General features: G+C 34.1%; 1 protein-coding gene across 1 annotated transcript in view; it reads left to right on the top strand.

The window, feature by feature from the left end:
* LOC150108598 (lamin-like) overlaps window positions 1-19,719 on the top strand; it is a 118,734-nt gene extending 99,015 nt beyond the window's left edge. Inside the window, exons 10-11 of the mRNA XM_090390885.1 lie at window positions 625-689; window positions 13,693-19,719. Coding sequence (XP_090247011.1) covers window positions 625-689; window positions 13,693-13,696 — 69 coding nt within the window. The 3' untranslated portion in view covers window positions 13,697-19,719. The remainder of the gene's footprint in view (window positions 1-624; window positions 690-13,692) is intronic.
* Window positions 19,720-20,277: the final 558 nt, after the last annotated feature.

Genomic DNA, 20,277 nt, shown 5'->3' with positions numbered 1-20,277 from the left:
AATACTTTCAAGTCCTAAGTATGCAAAGTTATATAAAAATAAATAAATAAAAACACAAAAAAGTGCATAAAAATTAATAGACCCAAAAAATTTCTTAGTTCATCCACAGTATTATTGTACTATAGGTTTACAACCTTTCATGGATGAGCATCACATGAATATAAAAAGATTTTTTTTACAGCAAAATTATGGAATTTACTTCCATGTTGGAATAATACTTTAATTTAAAATAAAGCAAACTGATTACTCTGTAATCGATCTATACTTGAAATTGTGTTTGACATTCATAGAATTTTCATTCAAGAATCTTCATATTTAGGTTAAATATTTCTTCCCCCCCCCCCCAATTGTTATTAATCGTCTGAGTGTTAGAAATCATTTAAAAAAATCCTACTCGTTTTGATTTTTTTTTTTTCTACTGCCGATTACTACTTCAAAACAGTTTGAATAAATTTAATTTTTTTTCCCTAAAGAAACTTTTTATATTAGCTCATTTGTTAAATTGTAAAATTGTGAAATGGATTGAGTAATTGAAGAATATACAAATTACTTAATGTATGATGCTTGATTGATCAGTCTTATAAAGAAAGTGTGACATTATTTTTTTTACTTCTTGTTTTTCAGGAGGTTGCAACACGTGAGACATGTAAAATTCTTCATAGTTCAGAAATGCAGCATATAACTCAACAGTGAGTTCATTTTTTAATATAATCTTTTAGTCCTTTTTTAATATTTAAAGTTTAATAAATATTAACCATTCAGTAATTTAGTACTATTTTCCAGCTGAAATGTATAAATATATCCTTTTCACCACTGCTCTCCACCTTCTCTTACCCTATCCCCTGTGCATTGAGTGAATGTTCTCTTGTTGATCAGTGTTTTAGTATATTTTGTTAGTCATCCAATGATGGCTTGCTTGATTTTCCCATTGCTTGTGACCTGAACACTTTTATTAACTTAACTGAGCCATTTAAGTCAACATGTTGGTTTAAGCTGAAATCAAATACAGTACTTCCCAAATCAAAAGTTACCTATGCATAGCCCTTTATGAAACAGCAAATAAAAAACTGAAACATACCGAGAATGAAAGAGAGAGAGAGAAAGAATGATTATAACATAATCATTCTATATGTTACATATAAAACAAAATGCATTAAAAACGGCAACTTAATATTGGTAGGACTACACATCCATGTAAATGGATTTAGGGAAGCTGTAATGAGAATTGTTCTTCTTGAGCATATATCCTCTACCCACTAATACTCTCATGATCTACCACCAAAAAGATGCCAGAAAAAGTCCTTATTAATTAGGAAACCACTAAGTCTCCTATTCCAGATGTATTCCTCCCCCCAAATGTGCTCCAGAATAACACTCATCCTCTATTAGATATGGAGGCTGTTACATTTATCTGTCATTTGCCAAACAGCATGGAAGCAATTAGAAACAATGGAGAAGGGTATCAACAGCCAACTTCACTTCCTGAAGGATCATCGGTTAATTAGTAATATCAGTTATTCCATCACTCCCATTTCACAGAGTACATTTCCTAGCTATATGAACAAAAAAAATAAATAAAAAGGAAAGGACCTGGCAGAAGAATTAGAAATATAATTTTCTGTTTCATCCACATAATTGTGTTGGTAAAATAGAAAACAAATATAGTCAGATTCTACTGAATAACAAAATAAGAGATGGTATATTCAGACAGTAATGATCAAGGAAAGGAATGGAAGGGGGGGTATTATATAGTACTCAAACACTAAACATGCAGATAATACTGCATGTTTAGTGTTCATGCCTTCATTAATAGCAGGCAGTAATACAGATATTATTGCCTGCTATTCATGATGTGGTCAGACAACAAAATGTAAAACTGGAGAGTGAGATTTATTTGTGTCTATGGTTCCACAGAAGGTTCTGTGGAAGTGGAAAAATTTTTTGAACAATTAGAGAAGGTAGCTGACAAAGTAAAAGCTGGTCATTGTTCAAGTTCTGAAGAGCAAAGTGAGGAATGTACCAGACATACTGAAATGTTTTGGAAAAATTTGGAGAAAAGAACCAAGTTAATGATGATGGTGAGTTCCTGCTAGATTTCAGTTATGGATATAATTTATTTGTTACTGACACCATATTCTACTGTAAAGATGTGCACAAATAAAAGTCTTATTGACTATGTTATTGTTTGAAAGTGATATCTTCACTGGCTCCAGACACAAGAATATACAGTGGATTTGAAATCAGAAGTGAATATTTAGTTTTGAGCAGGATAAAACTGAATATGATATTGATGATATTTTAAGGTGAACTGTAAATTCAAATACACAAATGTTATTCAAGAAAAAAATCATTGAAAACAAGAACCAAGCCTTGGAGATTCAGTGACAAACTCTGAAGAAAACATTGATTGATTCAGCCAGAGATGCATGTGGAGTGTCTCTCAGGATAGAGACACTCCAAATCAGAACTATGATGAATGCAAGAAGTGAAAGAGGTCATCCTTGAAAAGAAAAAGGCATATTGAAGTTCTTAACAAGTGAGTCAGCATGTGGTCTAAGAGAATATGGAGAAAAATATAAAGCAAAGCAGCATGTGAGAGTAGCTAAACATAAGTCACAGCAAGACTTTGGTAAGAATATAGAACAGCATCAGGACAATGGAAAAATGATTTTGGAGGCTTGAAAAATCTTAGAAGTGCAGTTAAGGAATAAAAGATGATGGTGACATTAAAATGAAGATAGATATTTTGGATATGTGGAATAATTACTTTGAAAGATAGCAAGTTATTGAACATTGGTAGAAAATATTCAAGAGTAAAGCAATATCAGAAGTATCAATACTTGAGGTACAAAATGCCATCAGAAACATGAATGTGGTAAGGCTGCTGTAGTAGGCCTTGCCACATTCAGTTCAGAAGGCCTGGTAATAGGGTCAAATTCCTAATGATTGGAGCAGAGCTCTTATAATGTATCCATTTATAGAAAAGGAGGAAAAAAGACAAACACTAAGAAAAATTGAGAAAGAGAAACTTTGAGAAGAACAAGCTTTGTTCACACCATGTATAGATTGTCAAAATCAGATTTTCATTTTTAAGACAAATGATTGAAAAATCAGTGAAATATGACAAGAATATCTATGTGAACTTTCAGTTATTAGAACTGATGGAAGTGCAGGAAGATGGTTTGATGTAAAGTCAAGTGTGAGATAAGGATGCACACCATCACCGCCATTGTTCTCAATGTATATTGATCCCATTATGAAAGAAAGTGATATTAAATTTGGAGATGTTAATATCAGCTCTTTACTTTATGCTGATGATGTACTCCTCAATAAACACAGTACAAGTTTGTATAATTCCTTAACTCAATTAATTAACTGCTATAACAAATATGGTACAGAAAATCAGCAATAAATAGACCAAAACTATGAAAAATGGTAGAAACATAAAGAACATCAAGCATCCCAAATGTAGAACCTGTAGAACAAGTGATTTCAACTATTTAGGCATAATTCTTAATGAAGATGGCAAATTAAATATGAAAATCAATAATAGAATTAGCAGAGTCAGTATGGTAGGGAGTCATCTGAATAAATTTATATAGTTTATAGTCATCATCATCATCATCATCAAATTCCTGTCATGTACCCTCAAGGGGTGTACAGGATATGACAGTACTACATGAAAAAATTACATCATTACTAACTTCCTATCTACAATTTTCCTCCAAATCAGTCTGTTACTTGTCAAGACTCCAACATTATCAGATCTTATATTTCTATCGTCTAAGGCACTTTGTACCGTATCAATCCACCTATATCTTGGTCTTCCTCTGGGTCGTTTTCCTGCCAACCTGGCAGAGAATACGTGTTTTGCTAATCTTTCCTCTCCCATTCTATTTAAGTGACCATACCATCTGAGATTAGCTCTGCTAACGCATTCCTGGATGCTGACAATGTCAAGTTCTTTCCTAATATCCTCATTTTTAATATGATATTGCCATTGATGCCATCTGTTCACGCCGCTAATCTTTCTCAGGACTCTCATATCTGCGGTCTCTAGTCTTTGGTCAAGTGTTTTACTTCTGACCCAGCTCTCAGATCCATAAGTTAAAATTGGTTTGAACACAGTCTTGTATACAGCTAATTTAGTGTTCCGACTAATTTCTTTCTTATTCCATATGAATTTATTCAATTGACTTCCCACGATACCAGCTTTGCTGATTCTGTTGTCTATTTCTATATTTAGTTTACCATCTTCAGTAAAAATTGTGCCTAAGTAGCTGAAATGTTTTACTTGTTCCACAGGTTCTCCATTCACAACACAGTTGATATTTTCAATGATTCTGCCTATTTTCATTGTCTTTGTCTTTTTATTGCTGACCTTCATACCATATCTATTACAACAGCTATTCAATTTAGTCAGAGAATCTTGCAGACTTGTAGCGGATTTATTTAGAAGTATAACATCATCCGCATAAAGCAAAGAGCAGACATTAACATCTCCAATTTTGATATCAGGTTTAATACCACATTCCTTCATAATGTGATCCATATAGATAATGAATAACAGAGGGGATAATGTACATCCTTGTCTCACACCATATTTAACATTAAACCATCTTCCTGTACTTCCTTCAATTCTAACTGCTGACTCACAACTCAAATAAAGACTAAGTATTGCTTGATATAATGCCCCATTGACACCATATAACTGCAGCGTATTGAATAGCTTCTCTCTTGGCACCTTGTCATATGCCTTTTCCAAATCGACAAAACTTAAATACAGATCTTTGTTATATTCCCATGCTTTCTCAACTATTTGTCGTAAAGTGAAGATCTGATCCTGACAGCCTCTATTTGGCCTGAATCCAGCTTGTTCTTCACCAAGCTTTTCTTCACCAAGCTTTTCTTCCACAATTCTTCTCAACCGTTTCTCAAGTATACTTGCATAGATCTTGCCAGGAACACTCAGTAGGGAAATACCTCTGTAATTCTCACATTCAGTTTTATTTCCCTTTTTATATATGGGTACTATGAGAGCTCTACTCCAATCATCGGGAATTCGTCCCTCTGTCCAGGCTTTCTGAACTATGCAGTGCAGCCACTGTAAGACTCTTATACCACCATACTTCAGCATTTCTGGTCGAATATCATCTACTCCTGCTGCCTTTCCACATTTCAAGCCTTTGATGGCTTTTTCTACTTCAAGTATGGATATGTATTCCTGACTGCATGCCTGGTCAGTGTTTTTTATCACTGTGCTGTCATCACTGCTTGTTTCATTTAGCAGTTTTTCAAAGTAATTACTCCATACTTCAAGGATATCTTTTTCTCCTGTTTTCATTTCACCTTTATCATCTCTAATTCCTTTTACAGCACTCTTTCCTCCATTCCTAAGCTTCTTCAACAACCTCCAGAATATTTTGCCACCTTCATGATATTTATTTTCTATATTCTTGCCAAAGTCCTCCCATGACTTTTGTTTAGCTAGTTTTACACACTGTTTAGCTTTCTTACATTTGTCTCTGTATTCTGTAAGAGTAAAAGCTGACTTATTTGCCAGGAACTTTTGATATGCTTTCTTCTTTTCCTTCACTGCCTCTTTAACTTCCTGTGTCCACCAGGGAGTTCTGATTTTTTTATCTTTGCACACAACCTCACCACATGCCTCTCTGGCAGAATCAATCAATGTTTCCTTCAGAGTTTGCCACTGAATCTCCAAGGTTTGATTCCTGTTCTCAAACTCTTTCATTTTCTTTTCAATAATATTTCTGTATTTTAGTCTACAGTTTACATCTGAGAGCTGCTCAACTTTTATTCGCTTTAAAACTTTCTTACATGTTATTCTTTTCAATATGAAATTCAATTTTATCCTGCTCAAGACTAAATAGTGATCACTTCCAATTTCAAATCCTCTGTACACTCTGGTGTCCTGCACCAGGAAGAAAACATCACTATCAACAATAACATAGTCAATGAGACTTTTCTTATTCCTAGCCTCTTCTCTCCATGTGAATTTGTGCACATTTTTATGTTGGAACATGGTGTTAGTAATAACCAGTCCATGTCCTGAGCAGAAATCCAACAGATATTTGCCATTATTATTAGCTTTGCTCTTTTCTCCAAATTTTCCCAAAATATTTTTGTATGTCTCACAATCATTTCCTACCCTACTATTTAGATCCCCAACAAGGACCAACTTTTCCTTTTTCATTGTGTCAGTTGCTTTTTCTAAAGCCTCAAAAAATTCCTCCACTTCTACCTTAGTAGAACCTTCTGTGGGACCATAGGCACAAATAAGTCTCATTGTCCAGTTCCCCATTCTCATATTTGCCCACATTACTCTACTTGAGACTGACTGCCATTCAAGAAGATTAGCCTCGTATTTTGTGTTGAATACTATGGCTACTCCTTCTTTTCCTTGATTGTTATTGCCTGAATATAACATTTTGTATTTATTGCTCAGAAAGATCTCACCAGTTTTGGTCTTTTTTGTTTCAGTCACCCCTATTATGTCGATCTGGTACTTATCTAATTCCTCAGCTAGCTCCATTTCTTTGCCATTCAGGCTTCTTACGTTGATAGTACCGATCTTTAACTCTGGTGATGTTGAGTTGGGGTTTGTTTTCAGATTTGTTCCAGTAGCTGACTTTTCGCTGTTCGCCCTGGTTCCCTGGCGAAAACAACGGGGGCCTTGTTTAACCGGGCGACGCCCCAGCCGGCATGAAATTTTGTCATGTTGTACCATCATTTTTTATTTTTGTTTAACCAATAAGAATACAATTTGGTCGGCTAAATCCCAAATTGCCAGCCCATCCTCGTTCGTTCAGTATCAAAGTAGATACCCAACAGGGTGCACCACGAGAAGGTGAGGATTGGACATTAGGTCAGAAGCCCTGGTCGGTTCTCCGCATTCCTTTAAAGGCTATGTGGAGGTCTCCTCTCAGTTATACAGCTTTGACCCTTAAGCACCCCATAGTTTATAGTTTAAATATAAATTTATATTATATAATATAATTTTAATATAATACAACTATATAATAATAAATTTATATGGTTGCTTTAATTTCACATGAAAGTAAAGTCATGCTGAAAGTAATCCAAAAATGGCTGGAGCCATATGTGAATAGAGAAATTCTGATACAGCAGGCTTTAGGATCAGATACCAGTGCTGAGATCAATGGGAATACCTGAGCATCTAATGTCTCTTGATCACAGAGCTGTATAACAACCAAAAAATTTCAATAAAAACAGTTTTTGAAGAAAGAAACAGTGTTCTTCAAGTGGAAAAAGAGCTGTAGCAGAGTTGTATACTGTCACCCTATCTTTTTATCTATTCACTATATTTATAGTGAATACATTATGAGAATGGCTGACTCAGACAAAGACCATCAGAAATTAAGATTAGTGGCAGAAAAAAGAAATAACTATAAAATAACACGTATGCCACAGTAAATAACTTTTTTATTATGTAAATATTTTGTCTTATGTATCATAAGACATCAGTAGTACAACTAACGAACAACAATAGGAACTGAATTAAAAAAAAAAAAAACCAGTTGTGCACATGCTTAAATTAGAATCCCTCTATGTATACAGTTGCATGTTTATGGATTAAAAACTACTGGATTGAAATTAAAATTACTTAAATTAAAATATAGCAGATAAATTATTGAATACACTTGACGATAACAATTTCCCACACTTTTGGGATAGTGCAACACTCATTTTGATTAAGATTAGGTATATGAAGTAAGGCTTCAGCACTTTCTTTATATAGCCGTCCATGTTTATATGCGGATCTATGTAGTAACTCAGCATTTTGTCATTGGATCCTGTGGTTAGCATTTTCAATTCCATGTTGTGCAAGGCCAGGTTTGTGAGGTTTCATAAGCCAGATTGTGGTCTTGATGTTCAGAGATACATTTATATAATTATAGATCTTCCTGTTTGTCCATAGTAAGACAAGTTGCATGAACATGGTACTTGGTATACACCAGGCAGCATCATTGGCGAGAGTTTGTCTTTTGGAGAAGGTAGCAAGTTGTGAATTTGGTTGATGGGTTTGTAGGTAGCAATGAGTTTATATTTTCTCATAATTTTTGCCGCATGTTCAAAGATTCCTTTAATATATGGAATGGGAGTACTGTGGGCTTCTTCTTGTAAGGGTCAATTTGTGGAAGAGGTTAATTATATTTTGGGTTGTTATTGGACTATATCCATTTAGTAAGGCTGTTTCTTTGATAATTTCAATTGTTTTAGGGATTCTTCATAAGAACAAATCTTGTATGCTTGTGGATACTAAAGATTTTATGATGCCATACGTTTGAGATGGATGGTGAGCTGATGTATTATGGATATAGCAACCTGAAAAAGTTGGTTTTCGGTAGACTGAAATGGAGATGGAACCATCTTATTTGCACAGGATGTATACATCAGAAAGGAAATACCTCTAGACGTTTCCTTTTCTAGTGTGAACTTGATACGAGGATGCAGGATGTCGATTTTTTTTTTTTTTTTTTTGTAGAAATCAGTAGAGTTCAGGCTCCATGTGACTGAACTGCAAAGACGTCATCGATGTAGTATAGCCACATTGTTAGTTTTTGGTCAAGAGCAAAAATTCTGTCTTCTAGGTGTTCCAGAAGAAAGTTGGGTGATAAGAATGAGCCCATTGCTGTTCCTTCCTGTTGTTTATATATGTTATCTTTCCATGTGAAGTAACCTGATGTGATTGTAAATTTGAATAATTCCACTGTCAGGCAGAAAATTTTGAGTTAACAGTTCTATTGTTTCTTCGTGAGGGATATTAGTGAAGAGAGAGACAATGACACAATGCTTTTGACATTGTCTCTCTCTTCACTAATATCTCTCACAAAGAAACAATAGAACTGTTAACTCAAAATTTTCTGCCTGACAGTGGAATTATTCAAATTTACAATCACATCAGGTTACTTCACATGGAAAGATAAAATATATATATGACAGGAAGGAACAGCAATTATGGGTCTGAGAGCTAGGTTAGAAATAAAACTGTTCATCAAAAACTACGAGAGTGAACACTGGCATTAATGGCAGAATCTTATTATAAATTAAGACCAAATTATGAGATCTGATGGTATTGGAGGAAGATGGTCAAAAAGAAGTTAGTAATGATGTAAACTTTCATGTAGTACTATCCTAGTATTGTGTACATTCCCTTATGTGCGTGTGTGTGTATATCAGAAATTTGGTGATGATAATAAAGTTTGACATATTATGCAAAATCCTACTAGCCACGAATATACTTACCCCCCCCCCTCTCATTTTTAATACGTTGACAGGAGTTCCAAGAGATTACTGATGCTGTATCATTGTTTGACAATATTTCTATTGTGTAAACACCATTTCAAGAAGGTCCATTAATAAGTATAGGAAGAACAGTAAAAACAGTGTTTTTTTGGGGGGAAATATAATTTGTTACATCAATTTTTGTTATTAGAATGGCCCTTTATATTACTTATATTCATTTGTGTTATATATATATATTAATGTTTTTTATATCATTCATATATTTTATTACATTTTCAAGTTCTTAGGCCTCTTAAATTGTTTTTCTTACACTTCGTTTTCAAATTTTTAGGCTTTTAATGTACACTGTCTTTTTTGTTTCAGTCACCCCTATTATGTCAATCTGGTACTCATCCAATTCCTCAGTTAGCTCCATTTCTTTGCCATTCAGGCTTCTTATGTTGATAGTACTGATCCTGAACTTTGGTGATGTTGAGTTGGGGTATGTTTTAGGATTTGTTCCAGTAGCTGACTTTTCGCTATTCACGTTCCCTGGCGAAAATAACGGGGCCTTGTTTAACCACGCAACGTCCCAGCGGGCATGAAATTCTGTCATGTTGTACCATCATTTTGTATTGTGGTTTAAGCCAATAAGAATACACTTTGGTTGGCTAAATCCCAAATTGCCAGCCCATCCTTGTTCGTTCAGTATCCAGGTAGATACCTAACAGGGTACACTACGAGAAGGCAAGGATTGGACATTAGGTCAGAAGCCCTGGTCAGTTCTCCGCATTTGTGCAGAGAACTGTCAAGTGTTCTCTGCCAAGGTGGCAAGAAAAAGATCCGAAGGAAGACCAAGATATAGGTGGATTGATAGGGTAAAAATGCCTTAGAAGATAGAATTATAAGATCTGATAATGTTGGAGTCTTGACAGGTTGATTTGGAGGAAAATTGTAGATGGAAGTTAGTAATGATGTAAATTTTTGATGTAGTACTATCATATCCTGTACACCCCTTGAGGGTATATGTCAGGAATTTGATGATGATGCACTGTCTACCAATAATTGTCTGGACACCCCTGTTATTTGAAGTTATGGAACATTCCAGGTTTGTTAAGAACATACAAACTGGTGTACAGATAGTAGGAAGCAGTATTTCATCATAGCAGTTGAATATAGGTGATATGGCAACGTGACGTGAACTCAGAGAGGTGTTGTTATATACTCCTTTTCTATATTTTAGTCCCTTTTAGCCTTTAAGGTTAGTCTACACTTAACTCGTTGTTCTCTTAAATCTTTCCCCTTTTTAAACAAACAAAATCTTTGGCTGCTCTTAAGTTTAATCACGTGTAGGATACTTAATGATTAAGGCTTTGTCCTAGAATCAGACGCGGCTATTAAACATATCTTCTGAGACAGTCCACCTGATAAGCATTGACAAATTTATTTTTTAACTGTGCCAGCCAATACTGAGGATAGATGAGACTCTTACCCAGGATGGCTCTCTCAGAGTGATACACAGTAACTAAACTACAGTAAATTTCTAACTTCTGTTCACTATATTCTTGCATGCAGTCGTGGTCCGTTTTATTAAATTATACATGTGGGTTCTTCCTGCTAAGTTCAATAATATTTTTATGAGTGGCTGTTTGAATTCATATACTAAACCAGATCAGGTACTAAGAAACATATTTATTAATTAAAGAAATGATACATGAAAGTCTTACTACTAGGTAATCTGAATCAAATTTAAGTAAGACCTCTGGTTCATTACTACTAATGAAATACATGAACAAATTTGCTTGGACCACCTCTATATGTAACTTAACATTATCTCATCACAAGTTATCACACATTCTACACTCAACTGCCTCCAACTTGGCATAGACCTTCTAGGCAGACAGTTCTCAAACAAAGATGGTCTATGCCAAGTTGGAGGCAGTTCCTAAAGTTCCGTATAATAAGTCCACTACACAAATGTTCTTTGGAAAACACACAATTCCTTAACTGGAAAATATAACACAAGGATCTACATTACCGTCTCTGAAATGATACTCGCTCCTTTCTTCTGCCTTGTCTGGGCATCAAGGCTTCTTCTCAGTCTGCTGCTCGTCTGGTCACCTTCGACAACTGTACGGCCAGATTCGCAGCGGGAAAGGCGATATGGCTCAGGAGCTTGTCCAGAACGGACAGCATCTACCTGGTTCTTCCATCGCATGATGTAGCATAGCTATCCTAGTCCAAGGAAATAGCTAGCCCTATTCCGTACGCTGCAGCAGACGACTCGTACCTTCCACGGCCAGCCTGGAACTTCTCCGTAGGGGCGGACTGGACCAACGTCCGAGAGGTCAGGAAACAGGAACAAAATAAGCCTCGAGTGGGGGTTGCTTGACCTTTTGGTTTTCATGTTCTTCCCGCCGTTTCTCGTATATCGCGATGTCTGCCAACGCGGTCATGTGGGTCTTCGTCACGGCGTCCAGCTCCTTCCGCTACATCACACGCGTGCTTGACGTGTTTTCTTAGAAAGCACTCTGGTTTCTTTTTCTCATAATCCCCCCTGCACACGTAACACTGGATGGTCAAAGGTGACCCTTGGACTCTGGCTTACAGATTTTGCTATCTTATGACACATAAAATGGGGTTCTTAAATTAATTCAATACATTAAATAATTTCTCTATCAGACCCTTATACATAACAGGTTAGGTCTTACAATTTTCTTTCATTGTTATATAATTTCTTACTCCTATCTTAGTACTATATACATATATATACATTTCCAGTTTATGGCCAACACACCACATTCTCTGCCTATTTTCAAAGAGAGTTGTTCCTGAATAATTAAATGGTAATTCTTTTCCTTGGTTTATTCAGGACACAACAGTGTCATCATAAGCTATCACATTGGTAGCATGTCCATACATGCAATTGCTGCTTAACTGGGGCATCCAAAATCAACTGTTGGTGAGGTGATCAACAAATGGAGATGTTCTGACATAATTGCAGGAAAATACCCAGGGTCGCCACTGAAAATTACTGACAGGGATAGGAAGGTGTTAAAACGGGTGGCACGCAAAAACTGACTACAATCGGCACAGACCATCCGTGAATCTAACCTAACCCAACACCATGGTAAGCACTAATACTGTAGGAAAATAATTCCATTTACTGGGTTTCCACAGAATAGCAGCAGCACACAAGCCGAACATCACAACAATGAACAAGGTGGCTTGTCTGGCTTGGTGCAAAGAGCATGTGATCTGGACAATTGACCAGCAGAAAATGGTACTCTGGCGTGATGAATCAAGATTCACGTGTTTCCAGTCTGATGGCAGGCGTGGAGGTGGCCTGGTGAATGCTTGTTACCACAGTGTGTTGTACCCACAGTAAAGTTTGTTGGTGGAGATATAATGGTATGGGTGCATTCAGCTGGTTTGGAGTGGGACCACTGGTCGTTGTCCATGGTTCCATGAAGACAGCTCATACCTTGATATTCTGGATAATCTGGCGCTGCCTACACTGTGGAGTTTTTATGGAACAGACCCATGTTGCCATTAAGACGACAATGCCTCATACCACAAAGCTGCAGCTGTTATGGAATGGTGTGAAAAGATGGGAGTTAAACGACTGCCCTGGCCTGTGCAGACTCCTGACCTCAATCCCATCAAACACCTGGGACAAATTGGAGCAGCAATTGAGGTTCAGAGCAGCACGTTCTCAAAATGTCGCTGAACTCAGTGCTGCCTTAATGGAGTAATGGAGACAAATTCCACCTGATGTCTGCTGTATGTTGGTGGAAAGTCTCCCTCAAGCAGTGCAGGAGGTGATCAATGCCAAAGGTGGACATACCCAATATTAGGGTTTGTCTGCTGGTATCAATTGTAAAAATGCTAAAATGTCTGGACAATTATTGGTAAATAGTGTATCTTTTTAGTCCAGCCAATTTTTATTTTATTTTTTTCTGGTTTTTATCATCACTTTTTACTCATCTATATCATACTTATTTATAATTGAATTATTTGATCAGTATCATATTCATTATTATCAGCATCATACTCGTTCACTATTGATTTATTTTATTTCATCGTCTTTTACATCAATTTTGATAAATCTTATCAATTACCTAAATTGCTATTTAGAAAATTACCTAAAGATTTTACTGCCAATACAGAAAAGGTAGGCAATGATTCCAGTTTATGATTGCTTTCATTGTTTTTTTTTTTTTTTAATCAAAAAAGCGAATTTGAAAATTTTCTTAATTGGAAAGAGTTGTAGCCAACTATAGCAATAAGGCTTTGCTTGTTATTTTATACTAAAAGTCACAGAAAAGAGCTACATGAACCATGAGTTCAGTGATGCTATTACAGTTTATTGATTACTATAATTATTTTTTGTACCTGGATTTATTTATTTTTGTTTAATTTCAGGTAACTGTGCTGAACACAGAAAAATAGGATCTCTATTGGTGTTAGAATATCATACTTCTATGTTATATTGTTGTGCTAGTTGGTGTGGCTATACCTTTGTGAAGGGAAAAATTGGAAATTTTATCCTAAATGATTACAAGGTGCTACATGAGGGTGCTACATGACATGTTAGAAATACTATTGTTCTCAGGATATAAATTATGTTTAAAATATAGTACTTCTGTAACTGTTATATAATATGTAAAAAGATTGAGTAAATCAATCTTCCTAATATGTTGATATACATTTATTAAAAAAATTGAATGACTAGAAACTGAGAAAAATGAAAACAAAGTTTATTGGCATGACTAGTTTCAGCTTGTATCAGCCTTCCTCAGGTGCACATTAGAAAAGAAATAACCAGTAAAACATAGAGGAAATAATTGTAAACATCACGGAAAGTTAGTGTGTATATATTCAACATTGAAACGTTGAAGTCTTGCACATTCAAAACTGTTCTTTCGTTGGCTTCATTGTTGGGCGTATGCATGCATATAGCATCTTGCGAATGCCAGTATTTGATCGTTGCACAATGACACTCTGAAAGGTTGTAACTCAGGTTGTTGTTGTTGAGATGTGGGGGGGGGGGGGGTTGAGAATGATTTCTATTGATTCTATTATCTTTCTTTCAAAAGAAAGAAAGATAATAGAATTGATCAGAAAGAAAAAAAGATAATAGAATCAAAAGAAATCATTCTCAACAACAACCTGAGTTACAACCTTTCAGGCTGTCATTGTGCAATGATCAAATACTGGCATTCACGAAATGCTATATGCATGCATATGCGCAACAATGAAGAGAACAATTTTGAATGCGCAGACTTCAATGTTGAATATATATATATATACACTAACTTTCCGTGATGTTTACAATTGTTTCCTCTGTTTTACTGGTTATTTCTTTTCTAATATGCACCTGAAGATGGCTGATACAAGCTGAAATTAGTCGTGCTAATAAACTTTGTTTTCATTTTTCTCGGTTTCTAGTCATTCAATTTTTTTTTAATATATAGCAGGTCTTTTTTTTTTTTTTTTTTTTTTAACTTAAATCTTGCATGATCTTTCATGCAGCCAGTTGTAAATAGCAAATTGTAACATGAAATTTATCTGAATCATAGAACTTGTTCTTTATAGAATTTATTTGCAGGACATCAAAAGAGGTTTGTTATAGTAAACCAAAAATTATTAATAATTCAGAAGAATAAACACAGAGAATTTGTATTTTTTTTTTCTTTAAAAAGAAATCAGTCACCAGTTTTTATTACTGGTAATTTTTTGTTCATTGTTACTTCACGACAAAATATCCTTGTGACTATTAGAAAATGTATCTGGTGATTGTGTATATTACTGAAATCATACTGCTTGAAATATAGTAAGTGGTGTGTAGTAAATTATTTTAATGCTATAATTAATGAATGATATATTTTCTTGTATAACTATTTTTAATATCTTACTGAAATTGACAGTATTATTCAATATTTAAAATTGTTTCATTTTTAAACTGTTACCTTGCTGCCATCCTAGAAACACCTTCAAGGGAAACTGTCCACTTCTTACCATTGCAATATTAAAAGTCAGGGTTCAGTTAACACATTACACTGGACTGTCTCTCTCATATGTTGTTCATCAGGCAGAATCATATATTATGTCCTTTTCATGTTTGGCAGGCGCATTTTTACAAAGTTTTCAGTGTGTATTATGCCAGTTTTTTTTTTTTCCCATAATTTTATCTCAAATTAGTGTTTATGAACTTTCTTAAAGATATAGAAAATCTCAAATGTAATTCCATCTGATTTTAAGTTATATATTTATTTATTTGCTTTACATGAATTGATTGGTTTCTGCACTCACTAACTGCATTATTGAACAGGTATGATCACATATTTTTTGCAACTTAAAATTTGAAATAGGTTAGGACATTGTAGTTAGTCAGAAGGCAGATACTATTTAGCACAATGATAAAACTTCTACTTTGTTTTACCTTCATCTCTGCAGTATACTATTGTCTCTATACTGTATTTAATGAAACATAAAATTGCTGCTTTCTTTGTCATCTGTGCAGTATGGTGCCTGGGTGGGGGAAATGTTTTTCACTATACAAGGACTTTAAGTATTCAGAAAGAATGAGTAAAAATGAATCTTTGTATATGTTGCAAGAAAAGGAAGTGCATCTGGTAATCTCCAAAAAATATATCTTGGATTTATTACTTGCACAAAAAGTGTACATTTGGAATGTTCTGAAAAGTAAGTTTCATATATCTTCCAATGTTAGATATTAAAAAAAAAAATAACAATAATAAAAAGCTAATTATTTTTACTATATAGCCTACTTTTGTTTAGGAGTGCCCCTTTTTTGCAATGTCATTGGCTTTTTAATCAAATTTTAGGGCATCTAATGTGTTATAAAAAAAAATATATGAAGAATAATATAGGAGGAAAATCGGACATAAGTTTTTTTGGATGTTGTTGGCTGTCTCCTTATCCCAGCGATATGCATTCATCTAAACCCAGGTTTTTTCAATTCTCCCACATTACCTTACTCCCACTTTTCCCAAACCTTCCTTTAACAGTAGATGAATGCATATCGCCGGGATAAGAAGACAGCCAACAACATCCAAAAACGTATATCCGAATTTTCCTCCTATATTATTCTTCATATATCCTTTTTTTATAACACATTAGTAATGCCCTAAAATTTGATTAAAAAGTCAATGACATTGTGAAAAAGGAGCACTCCTAAACGAAAGTAGGCTGTATAGCCATAAAAATAATAGTTGATTAGAGGAGTAACATGGGAATTTTCCCAGAAATAATACCTATAAAAGCTAAGCTTTATTAATGGAACTTCCCCTGTTTACCAACTTGCAGCTTAAGGGTTAATGGAGTATTTATTAATTAAAAAAAGAATCAGAAACAGCAGTAAATCAGACATACTTGGATTCCTTATTCTTGAACCAGCCTAATTCTAGCCAATATTTTTTCATCTATCACATGGCTAGCTCATAACTAGTTTTTTCTATCTTAATCTGACAAATTGACTGAAATATCCAGCACATCATTTATACTGCTGGTTGATTACATTCACTATAGGATTTGTTTCTTAACTCATGTTTTTAAAAAAAATTCAGACTCTAAATTCATTTCCTTCTTAATCTGATTATCATTATTAGTTTGAGGGATATATTCCTCCTGATAGTTATTTACTAAGCTATAATGTATACTGGCACTGTTTATTATTGGTTATTTATATATATTTTGCAAATCTCTTTCCCTCTCCTTTTTTAACTATGTCCATCATGATGCTATCATGTGTTCTAACTATCATAGGTAACATATAATTAATTTCAGCTTATTAGATACACACAATACCACAACTGTAAATTATTAGTAATTCATACCTGTTTTTTCTCTCCCTTATATGCCAATCATAGTTCATGCCTTGTTAATGTCAGTTTACATATTTACACCTTTTAGTAATTTATGTATTCTAACATATTCTTTATTATTAGTTTCTAATATATCCCAAAACAAATGCATCCCTCCATAGTTTGTGCTTCATTTGAAGCACACACCATGATACGTAGCATGTCCACCCAGTACACACAAACAAGTACAAGGTAAATTTTCATGTCTCACTCTGAAGTCAAGTGCAGTATGAGATAATTTGTCCTTGCCTGGTGTGAATGTGTTGAGAAACTTGAATAATTTTCTCTGTGCATTGGTTTTGCCTTATCTATTGAATGGTTGTTTTTTCATGTGCTGATGTAGGAGAGTGCTCCAGATTTTCATGAGCTTTATATTTGTTTAGATTGGATGAATTCATACTTACTCAAAGGTTTTCATACAAATTACACAATACAGTGTGAAACACCACCATTCTACACTACTGACTGATAGTGTAGAATGATGGTATTTCAGGGAGTCAACCAATACAACTATGAACCATCCTTAAATACAGCTGTATAAAGCTAATTAATAAAAAAAACCCAAGGATATTGGCAAAAGAGCATACTCAATACTCTCATTGCACTCTTCCTTTTACCTGAATATCATACATTTTATTGGTGATTAAATTAGTTTTCTCTGAAAATGTTGCTATGATGACAATGAAATGTTGGAGTTTAAAAAGTGAATGATTTGTTTTGAATTTTCAGTCATTGTTTTGTCAGTTTCATTAAGTAATTGAAAGCCTTCATTTATGTATAATCATGTATTAATTTTTTTTTTTTAGAAATGCACTTAACATTTGAATTATAATTCAAATGTTAAGTGTATTTTGTACATTTTTTTTGATGTACAAAAAAATCATTATATTCATCACCATACCATTTTTTTTCAATAAAATCAAGCTTTTAATTAAAAATCAATGTTTATCAGCAACAAAGTGATATGGGTACTGCCGTCTCATCTAAAAGAATTGTGTCTTTGATTAAGCTACTGACATAATTTCTGTAAGCTCTCTCCATGCAAGCATGCAAAATTGTGAAGTACAGCTGTGAAACAGAATGAAAATACACTTTTGAAACAACTCCAGAAATTGCCACAAGGAGTCATTTTTGTTTTGCAAATTAAGTATCCATCTTGAAGAAAATAAATCATAAATTTCAAATACACTATCTTCAACATTTATGGCACAAAACTCTTTACTCTTTATTGTACATTCAGATGGGCGGCTCGTGCATAGGCGCTGCGGAACTGCAGCACCCCCAATTTTTCTCAATATATAAATATATTTATTAATTTATTTATATTTGCTTGTAATATTTAATTTTATCATCAACAATCCTATACAATTCTCTTATTTTGTATAAAAACTAATAAAAATCCATCTTGTGGCACTTAGGAGGGCAAAGGACTAGCAGCACTGTGTTTACCACAGTGTCATATTGCTACACGCGCAAACATATGCACGGCATAGTGAGATGCAAGCTATTAGTGTAATGTGATACTGTCCATCGTGCAGTTCCACTGTTGTTTATATATGCAGTTTGCGCCAGTAGTAGAGTGTTCGTAGTGCTTATTGTGTTTACTCCATCTCTTTAAATTTTTGGACATTACAGTTAAAGGAATGGATTTTATTTTTAAGTAATTTTGAATTATACTAAACTGTATAATTTTATTGATAATAAACAATATTTTTTCATGTTTAATTTTTACCATAATTTTGATATTTTATCCAAACACATATACATACACACTGTAAGTACAGTGTATATTTCGAAAGTTGCAGGCACCCCCCCCCCTAAGATTTCAAGCCACGAGCCGCCAATGCATACAGAAATGGTATTTAGAACAGGTTTGTCCTTTAAACCATTCCATCTGTCTATTTCATGTAATTCCTTGCTGAACCCACAAGGATTGTCATATGCAATATAGACTGTTCAAAGAAAAAATAAAAAGATTTCAGCTATAATAAATGATTCCATTCTCTAATTTTAAATTAGAAGTTTTTCTGAAATGCAGTCAAATCAAATATTTAAAATTAAGAAACTGAGTCCCCACATTAATTTGATACATATATTAATTTTTGATGTCTTACCCATGAAAGGTTGTAAACTTAAATTTACTTAAATTTTTATTTTAAAAAAATGCTAGTTTTGTACCTGTCACATATCAATATACAATTTAGTTTGTATGAAAGGTTTCTTATTATACTGCAAGTCTGTAAATTAAAATATGACAGAGATAAATTTTCTTTAAAATTTTATTCTCGACTTCCAGTTTTATAAAATTTTGTACAGAATTTTAAATATGAGATATGTTGCTTTATTGTTTTGTTGTTGTCATGTATAGAAAAAAATGTAAAGATATAAAAAGTTGTTCATCAGTTGATCTGTAAGATTATAATTTATTGTTTAAATAAGGAACTTCTTTAAATAAAGCCATAAGCTTTATAAAGGCAGTTTTGTATACTTATATCCTTTGATTTCAGTTTGAAAAGATAGTTTTCATTCATTATATAAACAATAAAGTCCTGTATTTAGATTACTGTTGTCATTTTGCCATCATATTTAGAAAATGCTGTTTCAATATTATTTCTTTGTTAATCATACCATGAAAAAACTGCACAGTGATCATTACCTTCTACAGAGTATTGATGTCTTTAATTCTTCATTTATTCCCCCCCCCCCCCACACACACACAAGAGGTTATAAAACATAAGGGAATGGTGCCATGTGTGGACAAGTTGAGAGAAGGAAGAAATCTATTACTTGAATTAATGTATTATGTTAATGTATTACTTGAACAGCTGGGTGTGTATGTGGGGAAAGGGATTGTTTTCATTGAATGAAAATGCTTTTAGGGAAGCTGATCCAAAAGAAACAGAAGAAAAGGGGAAAAAAAGAGGATAAATCAGTTTGATTAGTGTAGAGCTGAACTGTGTATGGATGTTGACCATTGGCTGCTCATATTCTTACATGATTAGAGGAAAATGGAGGAATAGTGGTGGCCAGTTCAGTAGCCAGCACCCTTGAAAATATGTATAAAATTGGACAGTGTAGAAACAGTACATATGAGATGATTGCAAGAAGTTAGTGAGAAAGA

This window comes from Typopeltis vanoorti, chromosome 3 (genome assembly GCF_054136105.1).
Source record: "Typopeltis vanoorti isolate ZY-2024b chromosome 3, IOZ_Tvanoo_1.0, whole genome shotgun sequence".
Taxonomy (NCBI): Eukaryota; Metazoa; Arthropoda; class Arachnida; order Uropygi; family Thelyphonidae; genus Typopeltis; species Typopeltis vanoorti.
Note: the sequence above shows the minus strand (reverse complement) of the source record. Positions and strands in the feature narration are given on the sequence as shown.